The sequence below is a fragment of the Rattus norvegicus genome, chromosome 19 (assembly GCF_036323735.1).
Source record: "Rattus norvegicus strain BN/NHsdMcwi chromosome 19, GRCr8, whole genome shotgun sequence".
Taxonomy (NCBI): Eukaryota; Metazoa; Chordata; class Mammalia; order Rodentia; family Muridae; genus Rattus; species Rattus norvegicus.
The window spans coordinates 46,547,729-46,568,644 of record NC_086037.1 but is presented as its reverse complement, the minus strand read 5'-3'; the positions used below and the strand labels follow the sequence as shown (position 1 = coordinate 46,568,644).

General features: G+C 41.8%; 1 protein-coding gene across 3 annotated transcripts in view; it reads left to right on the top strand.

The window, feature by feature from the left end:
* Ttc29 (tetratricopeptide repeat domain 29) overlaps positions 1–20,916 on the top strand; it is a 218,366-nt gene that overhangs the window by 86,247 nt on the left and 111,203 nt on the right. For all 3 annotated transcript variants that reach the window (XM_017601216.3, NM_001013890.1, XM_063277892.1), the window contains exon 8: positions 3,376–3,461. In XM_017601216.3, the coding sequence (XP_017456705.1) occupies positions 3,376–3,461 (86 nt within the window). The remainder of the gene's footprint in view (positions 1–3,375; positions 3,462–20,916) is intronic.

Sequence of the window (20,916 nt, the reverse complement as noted above, 5' to 3'; positions counted from 1 at the left end):
AATGATTTACAATCCTTTTTATGTCACTAGATTTGCTTTGCTACATTTTTGTGTGCATAATTATTCTCCCTGTATCAGTAGGGACTGCTGTTGTCAGGGCTTCTTGATTTGGTCTCTAGTGGTGTCTTTGTCTCAGCGTTAAGACTGACCTCACAGAACGCTTTGGGAAATGTTTCCCATAGGCTGCTTTTAAGAAGTTATACCTGATGGGTGCTAACTCTTCTTACATTTTTCAATAAAGGTAACTGTGACTGAACTTTTCTTTGTAAGATGTTTTCAGTCATAATCACATTCAGTTGCTTAGCTTATTGTATCAAAGATTCTTCTGCTCCATTCTCCTCCTCCATCCTCCTCCTCTTCCTCCTCCTCCTCTATCCCTGTCCTGCTCCATCCCCCTCTTCCTCCTTATCCTCCTCTGTCCCCCTCCTCCATCCTCCTGTTCCTTCTCCTCCATCTTCCTCCATCTCTTCCTCTTCTTCCTCTTCCTCTTCTTCCTCTTCCTCCTCTTCCTCTTCCTCCTCTTCCTCTTCCTCCTCTTCCTCCTCCTCTTCCTCCTCTTCCTCTTCCTCCTCTTCCTCCTCTTCCTCCTCTTCCTCTTCCTCCTCTTCCTCCTCTTCCTCCTCTTCCTCTTCCTCCTCTTCCTCTTCCTCCCCTTCCATCCCCTCCATCTTGCTCTTCTTCCTCCTCTCCCTCCCCCTCCTTCAGCTAATGTCAGTGTTTGTGTCTTTCTGGAATATTTTAATTTTAGTTTATAGAGTTTGGTAGTATAAGCATACTCACATAATTCTCATACAATCAAGGTCTGTAGTCATTTCCATTTTCATTCCTGATTCCATTGTGAGCATTTGAGTGTTTCTTCTTTTCATGTCAGTGTGGCTGATATTTTGTTAACTTTATGATTCACCAATCATAAAGTTGATTGGTTGATTTCCTCTGTTGCCTTTTTCCCTCTGTTTCATTTCCACTCTGTCCTCTCTTTTTGTCATTTCTATCTATCTTTTTGGCAAGTCAGGAAAGCATCTTCCTACTGTTTGGGTATAGATGCATATGGCCGTCATGCTGGTTAGGTCCTGATGCTGTTGTTAACATGGGATGTCTGGGAAGAGAGAACATCAACAGAGAAAATCTCTCCATCATATTTGCCTGGAAACAACTCTGTGGTTGTGCCGTTTCTTGATTGATGATTTATGCAGGAGGGCCCAGTATAATGGGCAGGTTGTCATGGATTGTGTAAGAAAGAAAACTGATAAAACCGTGGGAACAAGCCAGTAAGTGGCACTCCTCCATGGTCTATGCAACAGTTCCTGCCTCCAGTTCCTGCCTTGAACTCCTGCCCTGACTTCCCTTCATGATGACCTATAAAGTACAAACTGAAACAAACCCCCTCCTGGGTTGTTTTTGGTCATAGTGTTTTATCATAGCAATTGACACCTATAGCATTCATAAGTCACCTGTGTGTGTTTGTCCCTTTATCTGTTACCTTATCACTGTATCTGTTACTTTATTTTTTACTTTATTACTTTATCTGTTACACTGTGACTTTATCTGTTCCACCATCTGCTACTTTATCCCCTTCTGTTGGTTGCCTTATTTTTCAGGTTTGCCCCTCTCACCATGCTCTGCACTCTGTAGCTAACCTTGTGGTTTCTTTCCTTTTGCCCTGTGGTTACTCAGCACTGTGCTTAATTTCCACATAGCAGTGAGGTCCCCGGTTGTTTCTGCTCCACACTCCTAATTCCACTTGATTGTGGATGCTGTCTTCTCAGTGACATCTTTCTAACAAACCCATTCAGAACCGAGACCTGCTTTGTGCTCTCCCCATCACTGCCCCATGCTCCCTTTACCTTGCTGTGTCCCCCAGAACACCTCTCATTGCATCTCACCAAACAGGTCCACTCTCTGACTCCATCCCATTGGCCCATCTGTCACTCAGTTCTAACCACGCCAACCTTTCGCTATAATGTCAATTCTTGTTGTTACTGATGTGTTCCTGTTGCTCCACTGTTTTCATTTTATCACAGTGCAGTCCCAGTGAACAAGCAGGAGAAGTTGCCATGTCTGAAAGCCAACTGATGCTCATTTACTCATTCATGTATTCATTCCGTGAGCCAGGGATGGCTCCCACATGAGCACCCCACTGCCAAGTTAGCCATCAGCCTACAAGTTCTCAAAAGTAGTACTCCTCAGTATATCCTTAGAACTGCTATTCCTCGGTATATCCTTAGAACTGCTATTCCTTGGTATATCCTTAGAACCGCTATCCCTCGGTATATCCTTAGAACTGCTATTCCTCGGTATATCCTTAGAACTGCTATTCCTCGGTATATCCTTAGAACTGCTATTCCTTGGTATATCCTTAGAACTGCTATTCCTCGGTATATCCTTAGAACTGCTATTCCTCGGTATATCCTTAGAACTGCTATTCCTTGGTATATCCTTAGAACTGATGTTCCTCGGTATATCCTTAGAACTGCTATTCCTCGGTATATCCTTAGAACTTCTATTCCTCGGTATATCCTTAGAACTGCTATTCCTTGGTATATCCTTAGAACTGCTATTCCTCGGTATATCCTTAGAACTGCTATTCCTTGGTATATCCTTAGAACTGCTATTCCTTGGTATATCCTTAGAACTGATGTTCCTCGGTATATCCTTAGAACTGCTATTCCTCGGTATATCCTTAGAACTGCTATTCCTTGGTATATCCTTAGAACTGATGTTCCTTGCCCGTTCACAGTGGGACGTCATGGGTAGATTTACCTTTCTTGCCTTCTCTTTAGTGAGTATCCTGCTCCTGTGTAATTAGGTGCAACTGATCATGCTGATCGATGACCCTGGGTCATTGATAGCATATGATTCCGTGACCAGGCAGTCAGTCATAATGTGTCTGTCAGAAACATGGATAACGGCAGGGGTATGCATCCAGCTAAGCTATTACCTGTTGCTTGCTGTTTCGTGTAAGCTTTTACAGACATGCTGGATGACTGTAGGTCTACATGTGCCAAACTAATATAAACATTCTAAGACTTGTGGAACGTATATACTGTTTGGTGTATAAAGAGGGGACTTCCTACAATTATATTGCTAAAGTATCTTAACCTATCACTTGAGATCAGGATAAGTTTTAGTTAACTCGCGTGCGCACACATGTGCACACGCATGCGCACACACACACACATACACACAGAGAGAGACAGAGAGAGAGAAAGGGAGAGAGAGAGAGAGAGAGAGAGAGAGAGAGAGAGAGCGCTTGTCTTTCAATTCTTAAAGAATCATTTTTATTTCTGTATGTTTTTAAAGAGTGACTGACTGTTGTCTTAATTGATGAGCCCATCCCCAAAATGCCATGGTAACCTCTCTACATCCTCACTTCAGGAAATGACAGAAGCATGGAAGGAGAGGCTTCTTACTACCTGGGCTTGGCCCACTTGGCTTCTGGAGAATATGAAACCGCACTATCAGTAAGTAGAAGTAAAATTTTAATCTTTGCTTCTTCATCATTTTAAAATATTTGATGCTATCATAAGGTCAGGAGAAATGGCTTGGGCCTGCCATCAGTGTACCTATTTCTGGAGATCAGAACTGACGGTATCCTAGAAACCTGAAAAAGTAGCCCCATTGACTCTCGAAGCTGAGACACAGTCAATGACTATGAAAGGCCACAAGACACATGGACCTTACACACATAGAGCGATAGGACCCTCTACTCCCATTCGCCCAAAACAAGGGAAAATAGTTTTAAATGAAAGAAGAATATGCAGTGAGAGTGTGGTGGATTTATAATGTGATTTGGGACCATTCACTTGGAGAGGAGGCATCTGTTAAACCTTAGTGCGAGTTGCATTGATGTGGAGAGGGTGTGCACCAGGGACAGTGAGTGGCTGATAGCTCCTATCTTTGACACACAGTGCTCCTCGACAGAATTAGCGCTCACGCAGTGTGTAACTGGATCCACTCTGCTTGTTGACACAAGTCAAGGCAGCAAAAGCCGTGTTTTCATTAGGATTGAAATCAGTTTTCTTCCCTTATGCTATCCGCAATGGTTATAAAATGGTATTTACATCTCACACACTTACCTCACTTTGGTACATTGTACAGGTCTAATGCTTGGCTTTGAGATCTTGTTGGTTTTTTTAGATTTTTATGCTAAGTAGGATTCATATATTTGGGCCACATGTTATTTTCTAGCTCCCTAGAAACTGGCCATCATAGAAAACATAGATTTTCCTAGATGGCTTTTCCGTTTAAATTTCTTGGTCAGTGATATGTGTTCAGCAAAGCTCTGTTCTGCTGCTTGGAGAGCACACAACCCCCAAGATGCATACTTTCCTGCAGGAGCTAATTTAATGAAAGTGACCAACTGAGAAACATGATCATAATTCAGAGTAGTGTAGACAAGGAGCTTGTGAGGGAAAGGAAGAGGGGGTAGGCTCCAACATTGAAAATATGGGAAGTTACACAAGAGGACAGTGGAGCAGTGGGTTTCTATATGTAGAGAACACACAAAGATGATGATGGAATGGTACACATGAATACACACACACATACATGTACACACATGTGTGTGCACACATGTGTATACTTTTCCTCAGCAATTAGCTGAGGAAAGACAAAATGTATTAAGAGAAGACAATAAAAAAATAAGTAAAGTAGGGTGATGTATGCCAGCCTTGGGAACTGAAGTAGGAGGATCGTTTGAGTTAGAGGCCAGCCTGAGTTACACTGCAAGACTGTCTCAAAAGAAGGAGTGGGGAGGAGGAGGACGGGTGGGGGAGGGAGGAAGAGGGGATAAGAGAAGGAGAAAGAGGAGGAGGAGGAGGAAGCAGGGTAACTTCAAACAACCCAGTATCATTTACAACAGGAAATCTCCCTTTCATCCCCACACTTGGCTGCATGATTCTTTCTCTCAAAGACAAATTTATGACTTTGCTTTGTTAAGCACCCCATTTGTGCACCACATGTAACTGCACATAAATATGTGCTCTTCTGTTCTGTAGGAAACACTTGCAGTTTACACACACAGCTCTGGACCTTGTGTGAACTTGTTCACACCAGTTCAGGCATGCTTCCCTTTTAGTTGTCATTTTTACAGGTTTGTCAAGGGATGCTTAGCACAAACATTTAACAGCTACATGCTAGTTTGAGGTGCACATAGACTGGAAAATGATTGTCACAACCAAACTCATTAGTCCTCTATTCCATAACACACCTTATTTTTCTGAGACTACTCAAGGTCTACTCTCTTAGAAAATATCAAGTGTAATTCCTGATGTTTCACTTTAAAAGGTCTGCACGGACGGGTTCATATGGATGGACCATGGAGGATTTGGCCTCTTATAGGAGGCCATTAAGGTTATTTTCAATAAAGTTTTATTGTAAATTATGTGTTATTGCTTGAGTATAAAATTATCCCCTTTAAAGCCTCCTATGTGTTGGTCCCCAGGACAATGTTCAGAGATGGGGTTTTACGGTGTGATGGGATAGCGGATTTATTTCCATCACTACTAGACTACATCTAGCTAAGATTTGGCGACCCAGGGCCATACTTGGGAGGTAGTTGAAACTTTATAGGCAAGAACTTAGAAAGAATAGATTGGACTTGTCATGGTGGCTTGCTGTGCTGCACAGTTTTATATCAACTTGACACAAGCTAAAGTCGTCTGAGAGGAAGAAACTTCAATTGAGAAAATGTCTCCATAAAATCAGGCTATAAACACGTCTGTGGGGTATTTCCTTAACTAGTGATCAGTGCAGGAGGGCTCAGCCCACTGTGGGCGGTGCTATCCCTAGGCTGGTGGTCCTGAGTTCTATAAGAAAGCAGGCTGAGAATGCCATGAGGAACAAGGGGTAAGTAGCACCCTCCATGGTGTCTGCATCAGCCACTGCCCTGCTTGAGTTCCTGCCCAGACTCCCTTCAGTGATGGGTTGTGACATGGAAGTGTAAGCCAAATAAACCCTTTCCTCCCTAATTTGCTTTTTGGTCATGGTGTTTCATCATAGCTATAGTAATTCTCAGTAAGACACTCACCCTTGTAATGCTAATACCAGAGAAATTCGAGAGCTGGAAAATTACCAGGAGTTCCAGGCCAACCTGGGCTACAGAGTAAGACCTTGTTTCATAACAACACAGGGAAAAAAAAGAGAGAAGAAACCTTAACAAAAGTAAAAATAATAAAATGATGATGATGAGGAGGAGGAGGAGGAGGAGGAGGAAAAGGAGGAGGGGGAAGAGGAGGAAGAGGAAAAGAGGGGGAGGAGGGGGAGGAAGAGGAGGAGGAGGGGGAGGGGGGGAGGAAGAAGAGGAGGAGGGGGGAGGAAAAGGAGGAGGAGGAGAACCAATGAGACAGGTCAGCTGGCAAAAGCACTTGCTGCCAAGCCCAAAGACCCAAATCGGATCATAGAACCCATGGAGTAGGAAATAATTAACTAATAACAGGTTGTCTTTTGAATTTCACATGTGTGTTGTGGCACATATGTCCACACATACAGACACATAATAAATAAATATGTAAAACAAAATAAAAATATGGAAGTAGGTGTCTCAGGATGTGGGAGTGAGTTCTTGGGGTCCATTTCCTGCTCTGTTTTGTTCTGGGCTCCATCTTTGTCTCTCTCTGTCTCCTGTCCATCATGAGGTGAGGTGAGTCTCACCACTGTCCTCTACTGTCATGTTCTGCCTCTCTGTACACAGTCTCAGGAACAATGGAGGCCAACACCATAAGTGGGGATCTCTGAAACCATAAGCCATAACCTTTCTTCCCCCTTTTGTCAGGCATTTTGTCACAGCCATGAAAAAAGATTACTAATACAGTATACAATAAGCAGCCTTATAAGGCGTGAGTAATTTAACTATAGAATTACTGCTTTAAGTGGGGAATTCTGGTGCATCCGATGTTGTCAGTGGTATAAGATAAAGTCCAGTAAAAAATGGATCAAAAAATTATATTTGACATCCAAATGGAAAATTCTTGAAGCTATTTTCAGGAAAGTGGCTTTTTTTTTTCTAGAAGTAAATATGAATCTCATGTTCACAGCCTATTATCTAGATAACCTTGGGCAAGTCCCTTGAGCTCTCTACATCTCAATTACTTCATGTACCCTGTGGGAGTAATAAGTAGGCTTACTCTATTGAGCATAATAGGTTAAATGGTGTTGGCCCCCAGCCATTTTCTAATCCCTGGAACCAGTGAATTCAAACATAATTAGCTTAAGGTCCTTGAGATAAGATGATTGTCCTGGATTGACTGGGGTGGGGTTCTAAAGGGCAGAAGAGGATGTGAAACAGAGGAACAAAAGACAGCACAGAGAGAAGGACCACGTGAAGGGCAGGAGTTGGAAATCAGGCAGCATCAGGACCCCAACGATGGCATTGGGAGGAAATGCTGACCTACCTCTTCCCTCTCTGGTAGTATTTCTTGATTCAGGATTACAAGGTTAGCATATCAGCCCTCATCCCCACAGACGTCACCGTAAGCCAGTCTGATCTAGACACTTCCTCATTAGGAATCTCTTCCCCAGTCGAGTCTAGGTTTAGTCAAATTGACAGACAGAACTGACCATCAAAATCAGCATACAGAATAATGGGTTAAATGACAGTATGGCCGTAGGTGCGCGTCACTGAACTTCACTGCTCTCCTCTTCGCTGCTCTCCTCGTTCCTACTGGTCCCCTCCCACTGAAATTGTCCCCTGATTCCTTCATGCCATTCACAGACAGACACGTAGATGGTTGATGATGATGGAAGGCAGGTAGACAGGTAAGTGATGGATGATTGACAGCTAGATAGACAACGTGCAGCGGTTGTCTCTGTGGTCTCTTCGAAGTCCTTCGTAAATTGTACTCTGACAGTCTCATCAATAACCTTCATGCTTTTAAAGCAATGACACTGTCTCATCCTTTTGACTAGGGACAGGAGTGAGTGAGGTGCCCCCATATCAGCTGTGTCATCTTGGAACCCCTAAGAGACAGCCTGCTGTGAACATAGTTGATATTACTGAAACCAGAGGATTTTATCCAGCCACTTGCAATTTATCTTCTAAGCTGAAATATCTTCAAATTTTTAGTCTTTTCCCCTGTACTCAACCTCTTTCACATTTCTCCCTTCTACTCATCTATTTAATGATCCTACCCTGTCTTTTTCAAAAAAATACTTCTACTCAACAATTCTGAAGGGGTGTCCCTGCAAATGCATTTGTTAGTGATTTAATCCCCAAAGCCATATGCTAATCGTATTTGCTGGTGAGAGCTTCAGGAGGTAGGAAGACTCAGATAAAGTCACGAGTCTCCATGATGGTAAAAGTGCTAGAAAGGAGGAGCTACCCCAGGTAGCATGTTTGCTCTTGCTCTGTGAGGCCCTCCACTGTGTTATAATCCAGAGAGAAGTCCTGACCGGATGCACTTCCAGAGCTGTAAGACAGACAAATCTCCATTCTCTTTAAAAACAAATAAACAAACAATCAAAAACCTTCTGTAGTGTTTAGATATAGCAACAGAGAACAAACTACATCCCTGGTACTTCTCATTCCTTCCAGAATGGCCAAACAGAGCTGAACTGAACTTTTATTAAGGCTGAAGTAGATGTTAATGAGGGAAGGGTATTTGGCTAAGAGAAGCTGAGATTGCTTTACTAACATTTGGTAAAAAGCCATGGAGACCCTGACCATCAAGGGGAGAATATGACCTTCATGTCAGGCACTAAGAAAAGGAATTGAAATTCCCTTTGGTCCACATCTTCTGACTTGTCAAGGATTTTAAAAATGCAATTCTGAGTTTTAGATAGTATTTCTTTGAAAAATAAGTGGGTTTTACTAAAAGTCACAATTAAGGCTTTCTGCACATTGAACCATTCATGTTGTAACCCTAAAGAAAAGAAGTGTACCCCACCCCCTTGGCCTTTTGTCTGGCTGTGTGAATTCCTTCCTTCCTAAAACCTCATTCACCTTAACAGTTACTGGAAACCAACTTTATTCAGTTCTTCATTCTGTGAATAACCTGGTTTCCATTGTTCAGTAATAATGTAATTTATTACAAATTTGTACTGGGTCTTATAGAAAGCTTATACAAGGAGATAGCTCAGTGGTTAAGAATGCAATCCTCTAGGGGACCTGAATTTTGTTCCCAGCACCTGCGCTGGGTGGCTCACCACCACCTGTAACCAGCTCCAGGGGTTGGGACATCTTCTTCTGGCTTTTGCAGACACTACACGCACGTGCGCGCGCACACACACACGCACACACACACACACACACACACACACACAGAGGGGGGGATAAATATAGTAGTCATTTTTTAAATGTGTAAAAGGAAAGAAAAATTCATCAGATTGTCATTCATTTCATTTGCTTTTATGGATAGGATTCATCATCACATGTACTATGATTTAATTATCCCACATTGCTGATGTAGCCATCTCCACATGTAACATGTTAGCATCTTTATGAGGACATAGAAAGCTATTAACTTGCATGCATGGCTGACCTGTAATTCCATCACCACACAGTGGCATTACATAAAAAGAATGCAAGTACATACCGTATGTCCGAAAAAAAATAGTGACATTAATATTCCGGCAACCTACAACTTGCTTGATCTATATCCATTAACAATAGAGGGTATTAATCATATTTATAAGGCATTCTTAGGATTTCATTAAGTAACTGTAGTGAAATTTTATTTATCCTTCAAACCTAACAGATGCAAGATATATATAAAAGTCATTCCTCACAAAGAATGACTTGTTCTTTCCGTAGCACTTCACGGATAGAAAATTTGGGAGGAGGAAATAACTCTTAACTGTTCCTGTTTAGTTGCTGTCTGCACTCCCTAGAGTAGTAAGCTGTTGCCAGTCTGGCTGGCATGCATACACTGATAGATTCTGGGCCAACATACATAGGACAAAGTTCCTTTTGAGATTCTTTAATAAGTGACATTATCTGCCAAGGAAATTCCTTTTAAAAAAAATACTGTGTGCATGTGCACATGTGCATGTGCACGTGTGCGTATGTGTGCGTGTGTGCATGTGCACACATACATGCCATTGCAGGAGTGTGGAGGTCAAAGAACTTGAAGGAGTTAGTTCTGTCCTCCCGCCATGTGGGTCCCAGGGGTGAACTCATTGGATCAGCCTTGGTGTCAAGTGTTCTAACACACTGAGCGAGTGCACCAACTCTGTCTTTTTTTTCTCTTAACTATCATTTACTAATCTCAAGTATGAATTTACAAACCACATGCATTTACCTTTTGATTGGCATTCATTCTTATAATGAAAATAAGGTAACCTTTTGTGTAAAACTATTCATATAACTTTTCTTTGAGAAAAAAAAAGGCATCCTCCCACAAAAGGATTTGAGCCATGCCTTTAAATGCAATATCTTTCACTGTCCATGAAACAGAATGTATCTATCTTTACTTATGACTAGGAATCCTTGCTTAAAGTCTGGGAAACATGAGAACTCTGACTCACATTGCAGCCTGTGCTGTGTCTGTGTGAGTGCGGGACCTAGCAGCTCTTCCCCTACTTGACACAGAAGCTTTCGTTACTGTATCAAGAATTGCCCTCCCACTGCTCCACCCCCAACAGCAACCTTGAGAACTCTACAGGAAGCAACTCTCACAGACCCTAGTTCCACAAGCCCTTGCCCTTCAGTCTATTCTGATTGGCAGTGTTCTGCAAACACACACACACACACACACACACACACACACACACACACACACACACACACCTGTCATCATTCAAATACCACTTTTTTTCCATATGTGGTGTTAAATAAATGTCCAAAACACCCAGTATCGGACAAGTCTAAGAAAGGACTTGTAGAAAGTGGTGAAAAAAGAAAGTAGTGAAACTTCCCCATTTAAAACATGGGTTCACAGTCAGAATGGCTAAGATCAAAAACTCCGGTGACAGCAGATGCTGGTGAGGATGTGGAGAAAGAGGAACACTCCTCCATTGTTGGTGGGATTGAAAACTGGTACAACTACTCTGGAAATCAGTCTGGAGGTTCCTCAGAAAATTGGGCATTACACTACCTGAGGACCCAGCTATACCTCTCTTGGACATATACCCAAAAGATGTTCCAACATACAACAAAGACACATGCTCCACTATGTTCATAGCAGCCTTATTTATAATAGCCAGAAGCTGGAAAGAACCCAGATGCCCTTCAACAGAGGAATGGATACAGAAAATGTGGTACATCTACACAATGGAGTACTACTCAGCTATCAAAAACAATGACTTCGTGAAATTCATAGGCAAATAGAATGAACTAGAAAATATCATCCTGAGTGAGATTACTCAATCACAGAAAAGCACACTCATTGATAAGTGGATATTAGCCAAAAAGCTCAAATTACCCAAGATGCAATCTACAGACCACAGGAAGCTCAAGAAGAAGGATGACCAAAATGCAGATGCTCCCACTCCTTCTTAAAAGGGGGAAAAATATTCATAGTAGGGGATATGGAAGCAAAGTTTAGAGCAGCAACTCAAGGAATGGCCATTCAAAGCCTGACACACATGTGGCCCATACACACACACACACACACACACACACACACACACAGCCACCAAAACTAGATAAGATTGATGAAGCTAAAAAATGCGTGCTGAAAGGAACCGGATATAGATCTCTCCTGAGAGACACATCCAGATCATGTCCAACACAGAGGTCAATGCTAGCAGAAAACCACTGAACTGAGAATAGGACCCCCTTAGGGGGAATTAGAGGAAGTATTGAAAGAGTTGAAGGAGCTTGCAACCCCATAAAAACAACAATGCCAGCCAACCAGAGCTTCTAGGAACTAAACCACTACTGAAAGACTATACATGGACTGACCCAGGGCTCCAACTGCATATGTAGCAGAGAATAGCCAGTGGAAGGGAAAGCCCTTGGTCTTGCCAAGGTTGGACCCCCAGTGCAGGGGAATATGGGGGAGGGTAATAAGGGGGATGGATAGGGGGAATACCCGTATGGGGGGGTAGACGAGGGAATGAGGACTTATGGACAGAAAACTGGGAAGGGGAATAACCTTTGAAATGTAAGTAAAGAAATATATAATAAAAAATTTAAAAAAAAACAATAACAACATGGGTTCATTTTGGGACTTCGTGGAAATAGCATGGTTCAAAATTACTTAGCAGTGACCTCAGACATAAGTTCAGTGTATGAGCACAATGACTTCTGGATAGTTAGCCTTATGTGCAAAATGGCTTTTTAAAAAAGAAATCTGTCTTAATAATTTAGAGAATGGAAAGGCAACTGATTTATGGTTAATTTTGGTCTTCTCTTTGTATTTAAAGTTATAACCTTCCTGAAACATTAAACCAGGTAAATTTATAATAATTACTGAAATACCCGTAGCACAGAAACATAGATCATATCAGATCCTAGGACTTTTAGTTTCCTCACTGTTGTTGTAAAAATATAAAAAATAAAAAAAGTATTGGGTTATCTTTTATCCTGCTAGGTTCGACACCTCTGCTAGATATCTTGGCAGAAATATATCCCAACTCTGCAGCGGCCCAGTGTCTCCAACCACCACACACTTTCCTACACTCAAACCCTCACATAAAAGAACACACAACACAATAATCTTAGATCTAATTGATAAGATATAATTGCCCACTTAAACATACAAAGCCCGGTACCGTCCATCCCTTAAGAACATTGATAACCACCTGTAAATACACAGAGCGAGATCTTTACTTCAGGCTCCATTGTCCTGCCATGGCTTCTGTCTCCCTCCTCCTCTTCCTTCGCACTTCTCTCCTGCCCATCCTTCCTTCTCCTCCAATGACAGGCCTCCTTCTATCCTGTACCTGCCCCTCACCTGTACTTTACAAATTCAAGGGGGAAAAGGTTCTGGTGAAGTCACCTGATTCCTGACTAGGCAGCTGTCCTTGCGACAGTAAAATTAACATCAAAATACAGATAACTTCAGGGCAAACCACACCTCACTAATAAGGTGTGTAACCCTAGGAGCTTTTTTTACTTGAATGAAACTCTATAGTAGTTTTCAATACTGTCAATAGATTTAGAAAATAATGTTTGCATTTTTTGTTTTCTTTTTCTTGGCTCTATGTCCTTGGAAATGCTTGGAAAACTGAAATACAGGGAGGAAGACTTGAGCTCTCCTAAAGTGTGGGAAGACTTTTATCATAGCCGTGGGGGGAGGGGGGGGCAGGCTGAACATGGTCAGCAGACTAAACTGGACCATGAAAGGAGAGACGGGGAGAGCAAGAGAGGAACTGCCTACAAAGAGGTAGCCTGGACCAAGGGCAAGAAACTGGCATAGGCAAAATGGCTGAGTTATAGGGATCTGGCTGGGAGAGGAAGGTGAGGCCCAGCCCCTGGCAGATAGGTTTAGTGTAGGGAGTGGGGTGAGAAGTGTTGGGAGGGGCCACAGCTACTAAGTGAGACTTGTCCTGGGTTTGAGACCTAACATCCCAGCATTTTGTTGATGGTAAAGGGGCAGCACAATCTCTTGTATAGCTACTTTCTGTTGAGATCAGGACATCATCGTTGGGGGAGGGGGCAGGAAGGCTGGAATGATAATCAGGAGAGGCTGGAGAACATCAGCTTCACTCACTGCCGGGCTCCATGAGACTACCTGGGACTGGGACTAGTAAAGTGCAGGCAAATTAGGAGCAGTCTAGGCTGCAGGGGCTCGGGCTGACCAGAAATTCCACCAGAAGCATCTAGAGCTGGTATATTTGAGTAGTTTTCTGTCTTCAGTAGATTGGAAATCTGTTGGAAAAGATAATAGACTTTTGTGGCTTCACACACATACACACACACACACACACACACACACACACACACACACACCTCAACATAGCTGTAGCCATTTTGTTCCATGCCTGCCAGCTACTTCATATTGTTGCTGTAGTACGCCTGTCAGTCACTGACAGAGAAGTAACCTGACTCAGAGCAGGGTCACGCCGATCGCATCCCCTGTTATGTTCTGTATGTCCTGAGGTTTGTTAATCTTAAGGAATCTCACAAAGCTTTACGTAGGGCACATCAAATTAAAGGTCAATATGAACTGTTATGCCTAAAATGACTAGAATCAGAACTGACCACTGGGCAGCACTTCCTGCTTCTGCATATGAGCTCTTTGTAGTTTTTGTATGTTTTTCTTTTATAAGCTGACAAAGACGTTTGTTGCCATAACCCCAGACCCAGTTCTGAGCCATGTCCCTGATCTGGTCAGTATTAGGGTGTCTGTTCAACCAACCATCCCTTTCTGACTGAAATCAATGTTTGTGTGGTCTGTGGCGTAACTCTCAGACCCCAACTTAGACTAGGAACAGAAGGTAAAGTTAGGACGTTTAGAGAACATTTTTTATCTTGGATATGATTTTGAAACTTCTAGGCTCACAGTCCTGGTAGTTGGAGGAAGGGAATCCCAAGACCAAGGAAAGGGGTCAATTTTGCCCTCGGGAATAGGAAGGTGCAGATATTTAGGGATTCTTATAGAGAGTCCTTTTGATCTGCAAGAGGTGGGTTCCAGTCAACTCCCTGAAGCTTTCATGGTTTTGTTTAAGTTTACAAAGAGAAATAAGAGTTTTACACATTAGCATCACCACTGCTTGTAATCTGTACTGAAGTCCACACTGCAGGAAAAACAGCAGATCACACCTTTGCGTCACAGTGAAGCTTAAGGCTTCCAAAATGATCGGACATACAGACTGGACCAAGTCTACACCATAAGAAGCACTTCTTCTCTATGTTTAGAAAACAACCAAAGGAAATTCAGAAAATTGAGCTTGTGACTAAGGTAGTCATCAGTGCTTCACCAGGGCTACATTAGAGAGCTTATCTGAACTCCACAGATTAATGTTAAAACTCTGAACTTTTGAAGTTTCGCTGTAACAAAAGCACAGTGGGGGAGAGGCATCTGAACCATTTTTAAACCTGTTTTATGAGTTTATGCTTTGTGAAGCCTGGTAGCAAGGTAAACAGTGTCTGCCTTTCTTCACAAGAGACCTGGCGCCTAGTTTTATAAAATGAGCTGAACGGGGATCTGTGGCCCTAGCGGGAGGAGCTGCCTTGTTTGCTGTTGTCAACATAAACCATCACCAAGAAGGGTAAATTGTAGCAGGAAGTATAATCCAAGTGGCCTCTGCATCAAGTGAAATGTCGGACATAGCCAGCCAAGTCCTGGATGGTAATCTCCGTGGTCTTTTTGTGGGGCAGAGATAGTCTGCCTTCAGCTGCTATGTGGGACTTTGGCCTTTGACTGACAGGCCCAGAAGGCCTCAGAAATTTTGTGGAGTAGGAACATGGGGAAATTGACCTCCATTGGCCAGGCTAAGTTGGGCAACTAACGCAAAAGTGTCTACAATTTAGGCAGGACCCTGGTGGCAAGGCATGGGGCTGTTTATCCCAGTGGTCAACATTGTGGTACTCTGGGTAGAATAATCTGTGCCCCATCATCTTCTCTGGAGACCTTAGCATCGCCTCTAGGAATTGGCCTTTCTGTCTGTCACAGGAAGTGATTCTATTAAATACTTTAAATGTCCTATTATTCAGGAGATCTCTGAAGAATTTATGATTTAAACAAAGTTTACCTGTTTTCACTTACTTGTGTCAAGCTTAACCTTGAAAACACATACAGGAAACTAACTAAACAAAGCTTGTCACTAAATGAATTACAAAACAGTTTACAAGTTAGTAGCTTTTAGAAAAGTACGATTTTACAACACTGTAAACCTTAAACCATAAATGCAGTCCTTAGAGAAACAGGGAACTTTCCTGATCTGTTTTTATAGTGCAGCATTATAGAATATTACAGTTTCTTGTATGACTCAGGTTACCCAAGAGCTAGAGCTTAACAAAGTGAGCTAAGATAAATGCTTTGTGAACCTAAGTAGACTAGGAATTTATAACCCCCTTTTCAAAACAGATAGATAGGCAGATTTTTTTTAAAGTAAAATTTAAAATTTTCTAGAAGTCTGGTGCTGAGCAGTTAGCAAAGACATAGGAGTTAGATATCAATCTCTATGTCAATTTTTGTTAATTTGAGTAGATCTTTATAACGTTAAGAATTTATTATCATACAAAAACTCATCCTAATCCAAAATATTTTGGGGACCTCCCTTACTCTAAAAAGAGATACAATGATAAACAAAAGCTCAATGAGAAGTTTTATGGTTGTTGCTTCAGTTGCTTTATACAATGTGATCACTCTAACCAAGATGGTGGTAAAGTAGCATGGCATATACCTCTTAACCTCAGTAAAGATGGCCACCAGTCTCATGTTTGCTTCCATTTTGAGGTCATCAGCCAATGTGAAAGCAAGTCACAAAGTGCTATTTAAAACATCTATTTTCTTAGTATATCTGTTTTTTAAACAAGAGTTGACCTAAGTTACACATATAGTATGCTTTAAGCAAAGCACACTATAGTATGCTGTAGCATAATATATATACACAGAGAGAGATTATATATATACTACATAGTATATATAGTATATATTATACTATATATATAATATATATATTATATATATAAAATTAAAAATCCTATGTATAGTTTTCATTATAAGTTTTAAGCCAAATTTTGTTGCAGATTTTATAGATTTTTTTACCACACTCAATGACCTTAAAAATTCTGAGATAAAAACTGTTTAGAGTCTTAAAGATTTCTTCAAAGTAGAGCACAGAGAAACCACAGATGTAGAAGAACTTTTAAGGTGGATATTTGTAAAACCCTAGAGATAAGAGACTCTGGGATCATTTTCTCTGGGATCATTATAGTGACAGAAGTTGTTATAATATGTGAGAATTTGGAAATTTAGTGTGCCACCTTTAAGCTGTACTGAGGCCAAGCTGTTTATGGTAAGACAACAAGGCTTTAATAAAATCTCTGAATTCATGGAAGAATTGAGTTTGAGAAGAAAAGAAAGAAGAGTCACAAAAGGAACTCAGCCACAGAGAGGGTTTCAGTAATCTTCAAGAGGGAGCTGAGAGACAGAGAACAGTGTAGCCTTGAGGGACAAGGTTCCAGTGTCAGAGGCCATGAGGATGTAGAAAAACTTCCAGAGTTAGCAGGAAGCTGCTAGGGGGAAAACAAAGTAAGTGTCGGCATATAACAGAGTCCTGGAGTCAGAGAGACAGATTCCTAGGTGCAAAGCATCCTAGAAGGCATTGCAGACCTAAGAGCACAAGAGAGGGCACTTACCAAGTTGGCAAGGAAAGACAGATGGTTAGAGCAGAGAGGGTGAAGGGAAGAAGCATCTAAAGAGGTGGACCAGATAGCTCATCTGAGCTCAGCACAAAATGGAGAAGTCCCTTTACCAGCAGGGCTTCCCCTTCTCTGACTTTGTTTAGGGATTCTTACTCCCACACACTCTACCTGGGGTAGGTTTAGCAGTCTTTGACAGACCTACAGACTTCTTTTCTTGCCCAGCAAGTACTTGAGATTTCTGGAATGCCTCTCCATAAAAATGAGGGATTCACAGAATTTTAAACTCTATCTAATGATTTTCATCTACCCTGAAAACTCCTTCCCACTCTTCAAAGTGTGTGTGTGTGTGGTGTGTGTATTTTCCTGGTTCACCCCAAATAAAGGTATGCACACAAGCTAAGACCATCTAAGAGAACTGTTTCATTGAAGATCATCAGAGAAGGCCTTCACCTAAAAGAGCTGTAACATTAAGATCCTTGGAAAAGGCTTTCTAAAACCACCCGCCCCCAGCACTCACTCCCAGCCAGACTGAGATCCTCCAGAATCCTACCTGTTCCAGACTCTGTTCCATCATTCCAACCTGGTATGCAGTGGAATCTAGATTCTCTGAGAGGAGGAAACTGAAGAACCACAGTTGTCCTCCCCACCACGAATACTACACTGGAGCCCAATATGGGGCACAGTTAGCTGATGTACACTGTGAGTGTACATGTGGAGGCAGAAGCTAGTGTTAAGTGTCTTTCTCTATAGCTCACCACTGTACTTTTTTGAGACATTGTCTGACACTGAACCTGGTTCTCTATCATTCTACTAGACTGGACATTCAGCACTGAGGTTACAGGCAATTCTTCAATGTCTGGCTTTTTCCTTGTATATTGAGGATCTGAAGTCAGGTCTCTTGGCACACTTGTACAGTGAGCATTTTCCCCATTGGGCCATCTCTGAGGCTTCTGAGAAACTGAACTTTTGAATATGGATCTATAAACTAAAAACTTGAATTTTCATCAAAATTCTGAAATGGTTTATGTCAGAAAAAAGTTCATGGCCTAAATTAAAATAAAAATTAATTTCCTGGTAATAATATATTTTGTGAGTTTAAAAAAAAAACTTTGTATTGATTCTTTGTGAATTTTATATCATGTACCCCAATCTCATTCATCTCCCTGTCCCTTTGTATCAACTTTCCACCCTTGCAATTTGCCTGCCCCCCCCTCAAAAAAAAAGCCCTAAAAAAAATCTTCATTCAAGCTGCGGTGTGTTACACAGTACACACTTTTGCCCAAACTGCTGCACTTGCAAACGTTCATCTCCATGAGTCATTGGTCTGGTTCAGGCCTCAGGCTTCCGTCATACAATTAGTACTGGATCCTCGCCTGGACTCCTCTCAGATATGCTGTTGTTGTCCTGTGTCATGGAGACCCTGCAGGACTGATTCCTTTATGAGCTCTGAGGTTCATAGATGGAGTAAGTGCTGGGACAGGCCGCTCAAAACCCTGAGCATGAGTTGTAGCTGAGTGGTCAGCCTGGCATTTCTCCTGAACCCATATCACCACTGTGTGTGTTTTTAATATGAACAGTTTTAGATTCCCTTGAGAGCTAAAATACCAATTAGCCAATGCCTTATGACTGTCTTTCATATTCATTTTTTAAACAATTGCTACTATGGGCTCTTTACAGAGATGCTGAATTTTTAGCTTCCAGTCATTCCCACTTTATAAAATAGTTCAAAAAGATTCTGATATTAATTTTATGAGCAGATAAATAGAAATAGAAGGATAAGAGTTTTTATTTGTGTCTTTAAAAAAAAAAAAGAGCATCAGGTCTCTAATAGCCTGTTCTGAAGAGCAGCACAATTTGCACATTAAGGGCTCACATATGAAGGTGTTCTAGGCAGCAAGAAAGATCCCAGACAAATTGTGTGACAGACTGGGAGGCAAAGGCACAGAGGCACAGATGTTAATGCTAGTGCTCTAAAGGCTGCAAAAGAAGAGGCACCAAACTTGGAGACCCAGGGGATGCTTACGAGGCTGAGTGGGTAAGGGGAGATAGTGCATGGCTCAGGATTTGTCATTGTAAGATTGGACGGATCAAGGAGTTATCACAGAGGAGAGTAACGGAACATTTCCTTAGTAAGGGTCTTTCTGTGTAGCAGAGTCTAGCTTGCAGCTTGCCACATAGCTAAACTGACCTCGAGTTCTCAGTCCTCCAGTGCCAACCGTCATCCAGCGTTATAGGGTACAGCTCAAAGGTAAAGCCTGCCTCCTCATGGGACCTAAATTTGAACCCAAGAAAATATGTCAAATGCATCTGAACAGAGGAAATTGGTTACCTTCCACTTAATAGCAATATTGAGTTTAGATGTCCATAATAATTAGTGCTCAATAAAAATGTACATTAATATTTGAATGGAGCATCCATTCTATATTCCTAATACTTAATTCATAGATTTGTAACATTTTATTTTATTCAATAACTACATTCATAAACCCATAATTTTAATTAATAACTAGTAAAGAGTTCTTGTTTAAGACTGAACGTTCATCTTTCTGCTTTTGTGTATGTCTGTGTGTGTGTGTGTGTCTGTGCATATATGTGTCTGTGTGTGTGTCTGTATATGTCTCTGTGTGTGTGTGTGTCTGTGTGTGTGTGTTTGTTTATGTCTCTGTGTGTATCTGTGTGTGTGTCTGTGTGTGTGTCTGTTTGTGTGTGTGTGTGTGTGTGTGTGTGTGTGTGTGTGTGTGTGTGTGTAGCAGCCAGGGATAATCTGAAAAGGAGAAGAAAGTAATGAACACTCTCAATCACAAAACTCTCCTGTCCCTGATCGACAGAGAATTGATTATGCAGACATGTATCATGTATCGTAGCTTCCATTGTGAGCATTCTAAGAAGGACTTTAATACTGTTCTGCATAAAATCATGACTTAGAGGTACAAAATTAGCAACTCAAATAGAATTGAAGGTTGGTGAGGATCTGAGAAAATAGAAAGTCCAGTTAGGAATGTCGTTCTGAAAACGATGGAAAGGACACGCTGTGTGCTGTTCCTACTATGCTGGTGCAACCAGTCCTTGGGATCCGTGATGTAAACCATGGCTTACTCTAAGAATTGTGGTTAACTCGACTTGACTCTTCACAATAAACAACACAAGACAGCTTACCCAGGACTACTTTGAATTGCAGCCTGAGTTGTTGGATTGGTCTTGCTCAAATATGTACTTTTAGATATTTTCTAAAATGTTACAGGGCAAACTTTGAGCTTCTGTGCTAAGTGTGGGCCATGAAAGGCAAGCAATTTCACACTATGAAACTAACGACTATAGAACTAACTCTGAGTTTCTCTGGGAGCCAACCTTGAGACACAAATCTGAGTACAAGTGTCTAGCTTGGAGGAATTCTGTAGGCAGGAGACTCTGGCAGAAGCCCACACAAAGATTCTGCCACACATTTGCCACCATGCACAAATGAAAGCCAGATGGATGAGGAAGCAAGAGTTCTTCCTCCCAGCTCTCACCGGTCACTGAGCTGCTCCCAGGCGGCCTATCTCTGCACATAGGTTGCTATGACCCAAGGCAAGGGGTCAGGGCTGGCCAGAGCAGCCTGAGGCTACTGAGATTCTCAGAGGGGCACAGGCAGGCGGCTTATGCAACCCCTTTGAGTTTTAAGCCGCATTTTCCATACCTGTAAAACCGAGAGGTAAAGTTACAGTAAGACTAACCAAGCTAAA